This window comes from Montipora capricornis, chromosome 10 (assembly GCF_036669925.1).
Source record: "Montipora capricornis isolate CH-2021 chromosome 10, ASM3666992v2, whole genome shotgun sequence".
NCBI classification, from domain to species: domain Eukaryota; kingdom Metazoa; phylum Cnidaria; class Anthozoa; order Scleractinia; family Acroporidae; genus Montipora; species Montipora capricornis.
In genome coordinates this window covers 67654337-67660602 of record NC_090892.1, presented here as the reverse complement: position 1 = coordinate 67660602, position 6266 = coordinate 67654337, and the positions used below count along the sequence as shown (strand labels likewise).

At 38.9% G+C, this 6266-nt stretch overlaps 1 protein-coding gene across 3 annotated transcripts in view; it reads right to left on the bottom strand.

Moving 5' to 3' along the window:
- Positions 1-6266, bottom strand: part of LOC138019567 (uncharacterized skeletal organic matrix protein 7-like) — a 6846-nt gene extending 580 nt beyond the window's left edge. The window contains exons 1-4 of one of the 3 annotated variants that reach the window (XM_068866414.1): positions 6058-6266; positions 3442-3709; positions 2394-2697; positions 1460-1680 (exon numbers count right to left, since the gene is read on the bottom strand). In XM_068866414.1, the coding sequence (XP_068722515.1) occupies positions 1460-1680; positions 2394-2697; positions 3442-3709; positions 6058-6244 (980 nt within the window). In that variant the 5' untranslated portion in view covers positions 6245-6266. Of the gene's footprint in view, positions 1-1459; positions 1681-2393; positions 2698-3441; positions 3710-4590; positions 4678-6057 lie in introns of those variants that run through there. The other 2 variants (XM_068866415.1, XM_068866416.1) reach the window with 2 other exon arrangements.

Sequence of the window (6266 nt, the reverse complement as noted above, 5' to 3'; positions counted from 1 at the left end):
TCGAGCGCCAAAAATTCTCGCTCCTGATTGGCTGAACGTACCTCTTCCACATTCAGTTGGTTTCTTCTGTTTGAGCAAAACAACTTCGAGTTCATCGAAGTTTGTCTTTTAATTCGCGCTGCATTCGTCAAAAAGGCATAAAGATTAAGAACTAGCTTTAAAAGATGATCTGGAATTTGAATTTTCGAATGACAAGAAGAAGGGCAAAAGATTTTTTTCATGAAAAGCTTAAAACTTGGATCGACTTACATGGCGCCCGGCGTAGCGGGATTGTGTGGTTGAAAAACAAAATGATTCCTTTCGTCAAGGGCTTTCAGTTTACCACGACATCTTGCAGCTCAACAAAAAGGGTCACAGAACAATTTGCCATTGACGGGAGGAACAAGTAGCTCAAATTTGGTGGATTTCTTTGGACAAACCGTTTGCTATGTTTACGAATGCGTATTTGCAAGTGGTAAAAACCTCTACAGCACAGGTGAATAAAATAAATTGAAGCTTAACATTTAGTTTAATCGTTGTTACTGTTGTTCAGGAATGAAACTCGTATTTTCCTCTCGAGTGGACGTAAATAACAATCATCTATACTCGTTTTGGACGCAAAGAACAAGTTGACTTGCTTGTCTGTTTGTTAGTTGTTTTGCTTCCGAGCGAACGAGTGTTTTAACTACGCTTAGCTGTCTGTTTTTCGAGGTGCCTCAACAGTGTTAAGAAAATTTTGCCCTCTATGTTATTAACAAGTAATCGCAATGGGTCCTCGTAAAATTAAGGATTAATATCACTTGTGTTTTCAGAAGTTGCTGAAATTGCCCGAGTCGCGCAGCGATGAGGGCAATTTCAGCAACTTCTGAAAACACGCGTGATATTAATCCTTAATTTTACTCGGCCCCATGCGATTACCTATACAAATGCTACAAATTAATCGTTTCAGTTCCAATGGTGGCAAACGCCAGTCTATTTTAGTCCTCAATTGGGAACACTTTGGGAATGAAAGAGTGACCAATCTCTGCATCTGTTTCAACTAACAAGTGATTTTTGACGAAAGTTAGTGTCGCTGCAGTATTGAATATGAAATTTCCACTGAAACAGGGTTAGTGACCAGGCCTTTGCGTGGAGTGAGGATGAGCTTGCTCTTTTGAGTCGTGAGTGATCTTTTACTAATCAGAGCTGACAGAAACATGGATTCTACTTGTTATTCAGTGGTTATTTAATAGTGGATGGACGTAGCGCCGAATTGAACATTTTAATCATAGAAGAATTGGTTTAGTGCTGAACCACTACCACAGATGAAATCATGTTGAGGTTCATTTAACTTTCATTTCAAAATGCCAGCTTTTTCGGTAATCGTTATCGAGTTGTCAAGTGCGTTAGTAGTTTAGCCATTCAGATGGCAGAAATCCTACATTAGTAGGTGTCTACTAAAAGTCGATTGTGCGAACTGAACAAAGACTCCTTTTTAAACCTGAAGTAGACAAAATCATAGTTATCCTCATCTTCTGCATTAAAAAACAGTCCCGGGTGTCCGACGTTGACACTGTTACGTCCTATGAAGTTGTAAAGGTCAGCTGTAATCTCGTAACTCGTGCTTCTACCATCGCTTCCAATCGCCACTTGACAGAAGGCATCTCGTGGCCAATTTCCATTGCCAGCATCCACTTTGACATAACCAGGAAACTCAACCACCTGAAAAATACTCTCTGATGGTCGGCCTTTTCATGGCGAGTAAACGGAACAAAAATAAGAAACACTTAATCAAATATTATACTAAATTAACAAAAGCTGGCTGAATCTCTGAAGAAACTGCCTCAGAGGTGTGTAAATAATTATAATCATTGTAAATTATTGTTAAAAACCATTTCCCGTCGTTTTAGTCAATGGAATTAATCTTCTTGATTTTCTTTGCTGTACCTGACCTAAAAATATTAACCCGTGCAGCTCGAGCAAATGTTTTTGTAAACAGATCAAGAACTGAATATCCTACATGATGCCCTCTTCAGATGCGTCCCTTAATCAACCTTACTCTACCTTAACTGCTTCATTTGAAATGTTGCTTTGTATGAATCTAATGAGGCATTTTTCTTTCCCACATTACCGGGAAAATAAATCGTCTGAAGTTTCAGCTGAAGAGAGAAGATGGGCTAATGCGAATAGATACAAACAAGCAAAAGAAAGCCAAAATTGGCTGGTACTTATGAAAAGACAAAAAAGGAGTTACATATTAAAAGAATTGGCGGTATAACAGTTAAGAGGGCGTGTTATAGGGGATGTAAAACTTAATTTGTTTTGGCCGTTCACGGGCTCCTGGATCTGTATAATTCATCTTCTCATTGGGAACCAGTCTTTTCAGTCTTCAGTTCATTTTAAAATGAAATAATTTCAACTAAAGCGGACTTTACCTCCTTGCATCTTTTGCTAAAGGAAACTTTACGGGCAGTTTGGAACTTCCTGAAGAGAATCACGTTTTTGTAACCATGGAAAATGAGCACGCCTCCTCGTGACCTCAAAGTGAAATGGGGCTTGAATGTCGCCACCAGGACCCCACTGCGATAAGCCCGGGCGGTTTGGCCGTTGACCGTGACTGAAAATGGGAACCACACTCCGCCCTTCGGGGGACCGTTGGGACAGGCTTTGGACACCACAAAGTTCAACTTTCCACCGGACATGTAGCCTGTCTGATAGCAGCCATTTGTACTGTGGGGCCTATAATTGCAATTTTAAAAGAAAACGTTTTTAAGTTAACGGTGGATAGACCTTACGCGTTATTATTCTTGTTCTCTTTACGACCAATGTTGTGATTTATTGCAATTTATTGCAAATTATTGTATTGGTAGCTGGTAGATTTCAGGGCCACAAGTTCAAAGTTATTAGAGTTAGCTTTTTAGTGCTACCCTCGATATATAACGATTATTCCATGAGCCCGATTTGGATATGAAGTGATAAAATAACCAACGAGTGCGTAGCGCGAGTTGGTTATAATTACTTCATATCCGACAAGGGCGAATGGAATAATTGTTTTAGTAAATTCTCAAACCGGGTTTTGCTACCGATTTTTATTTCCACAATTTTACAAAGCGTCCGGAAAGAGCGTCTTGGCGCACTATTTTCCATATAACGTAAAACTTCGACTATTGGCTCATAGTCGGAGTTTTTTAGCCAATTAAAAAGCTAGAAATGCAATAGTCAGGGCTGAAAATTTACTAAAAAGACATAGACCCAGAGGTTTCATTAGAAGCCGGTCACCGGCGGTATACCACCGTCTGTTTGTCAGAAATTTGCCTCTCACCGCCGGCTATTCTGCCTTGATTTTCACTCAAACCCTTGTAAAAGATAAGATTGACCGCCGCCTACATTGATTACCCCAGTCATCTACTGCAAAAGTTATTGAAACCCCTGTAGACCTAGCCCGAAAGTAAGGTATCAATTATGCATGGTTATGAGCTTTACCTTAAGTAAACAAAGTCGAAGTTGTTTTCATCAACCACGTTGAAAAGCAATCCCGGGTGTCCACTGTTTACCCCTATCCATCCTGCCTGGTTTAGAATCTCTGCTGACACACTGTATGCCTGTGATGCATCAATGGCCTGGCTCAGTACGCGACATAAAATACCACTATTAAGGTCCAGAGCAGCCATTTTGTAATATTGGCTTGGAGGTGGGGACTTTACCAGGCTTGTGCATTGTACCACTGCAGTCAGTGAAAATTCGCTGTCATCTAAAGTAGAAGAGGAACAACGTTAAGTTACAATAGCGCCGTTAAATGAAACATAAACTCTTTTTACGAGCCAAGTGACCCAATACGCCGAGGCTTATCGCCGGTTTCTATGGCATAAAGCGACTACTCCCCCCTGGATGGGATGACAGTCCATCGCAGAGCTACCCCCAGCATTAAATTCGCCGTTGCCCATTTATACACCTGGGTGGAGAGAGGCACCGTGCGAGTAAAGTGTCTTGCCCAAGAACACAACATAATGTCCTCCGGCCAGGGCTCGAACCCGGACCACTCGCTCTGGAGTCGAGTGCACTAACTATGCCTCCCACAAACAAATTTTTCTATTTTTCGGCGATGGATTCCCACATTGCCGGAAAGAAAATCTCTTGGTACTGGGGTAAAGTAGAAAATAAACAAACTCAACCAAAAGGTGAAGAATGCTCAGCCCAGAAAACCTACTCGCCGATCCGTGATACTTTGTTCATGGTGATCTCCTGATCAGCAAACGAAGATGTTAGAGAAGTACATTTGTTTCTTATAACGATGATGATTCGTATAAAGCAACAAATGTATTTTCTCACTTTAAAATTATCTTCATAAATTGGACTTTGTGCTTCATGTTCATGACAGTATATTTATATACTTTTTTCTTTGCGGAAGCCGTTAATTTGAATTGAATATAAGGCCCCACCCTTCCCCTAGATCCGCCCCTGAAATATTTGCGTCAAGAAAAGGTAAAAAAAAATTGTAGTTAAGAATATTTTTTTTAATTAAGAAGGGCTCTCAAATGCAGCAGTGGTTTGAGATTTGCCTGACAAAGTGTTCTCAGAGTATATTTACAATTAAGAATTGAGCATTATATAAAAATGATTGCAAACACTCACTTGTACAGATGCCCTTGTTAATTAATAAATTGTTTCTAATAGTTCTTTGGATAACCCATTTTCAGTCCTCAGGCCGTATGGTTTTTCTTTGGTTTAATTGGTGGTTTTATATACATACAGCTTCTTAACTTAAAGCTTTTAGATTGTTTGTCTTCCTTTTTTTTTAATAAGTACTCATTCCAAGTAAAATAAATAAAAATGGGTTAATGTGCACATTATATTTGATAAGATGCTACTTTCAACCCATTAAGCTTGACACACTTTAAATGTCTACATGTTTACTCAGGTGATTTAAAGATTCATTTGAAGGTCAAAAAAACCAAAGCAACTACTCTGACCAATCACAATCCACTGAACCAATGAGAACTCAAAGAAATAAATGTTTGAGACGCCCTTATCGCGGGAAAATTCGATTACAATTTATTTTCAGATTCTGATTGGCTAAGACGTATAAACTTATCACACTCGCGGCGTAGTACTATACAAGCAAATCAATCAAGAGAAAGCTTTCAATTGCGAATAACTTGTTTTAATTAGATCAGGTATTTGCAAATGCTTGTTTGCAGAGAAATATATTAAATGTTGCTTAAATGTGGAAATGCCTCATTAATATTAAATGTTGCTTAAATGTGGAAATGCCTCATTACACAATCACATTATTTGACAATCATGATAGAGCTAAAACACACTGAAAACCATTAAGCGAAGTTACAGAAGACTCTTTTTCAAAATTGTTTAGCTTGAGTAATAGTATCAAATGCATGTCATGACATAAACTGACACGCATTGATAACAAATTTAACTCAATAGAGTGTAATGTGAAGTGTTATATTTCTATCCCATATGAACCATGTGAGCGTTAGCCCTACTGATGGAAATGGGCCCACACAAGGACAGAGAAAAACTCTGACCAGGGTGGGAATCATATCATTTCCCACCCTGGTCAGAGTTTTTCTTTGTCCTTGTGTGGGCCCATTTCCATCAGTAGGGCTAACGCTCAGATGGTTCATATGGGATAGAAATATAGCACTTCACATTACACTCTATTCAGTTAACTCTGTTTAAAATATAAGTGCTACACGGCCAACGTTTGTATATTAAACGTAACCTTTCCTTGATAACAAATTGTCTTCAAGTTGTTACAGTTTAATCTTCATAAGATTCTTTAATTAATTTTCTTTTAAATACTACTAATTGAATTAACAAAAAATCTTATCTGTCTGGCAATTCCTCTTTTTCCTTTCCGTATTGAAAAAGGATATCTAGTTCTGCATTCAGTGGAAGACAATGTATGATGGCTTTGCATCACATTTCAACAGAATGTTTGTCGCAATATGTACAAGTAACAGAAACTCAGCAAGTCATTTATCAATTATAGTGTTTGTGTGAGAGGAATGGATTTTTCTTGGGACAAGGAGTTTTTGGGTTTGTAAGAGACCAATATGATGAATTCGACCATTTTCTTACTTTCAGTACAGGATTTCATTGTCTTCTCTAAGCGTTCCTGACCTCTCGAAAGTGTTTCCAGAGCTACGCACACGCCATCCAGTTTACATGGACGTGGAATGGACAGAGGAGTAGTATTTCCCCCATTTGCAGCGGTTAAGATCAGCGCCAAGAAAGCACAAACAGTAAAGGGTATGAAAAACAGCATTTTAGTTCCGACGAAGGCTCCC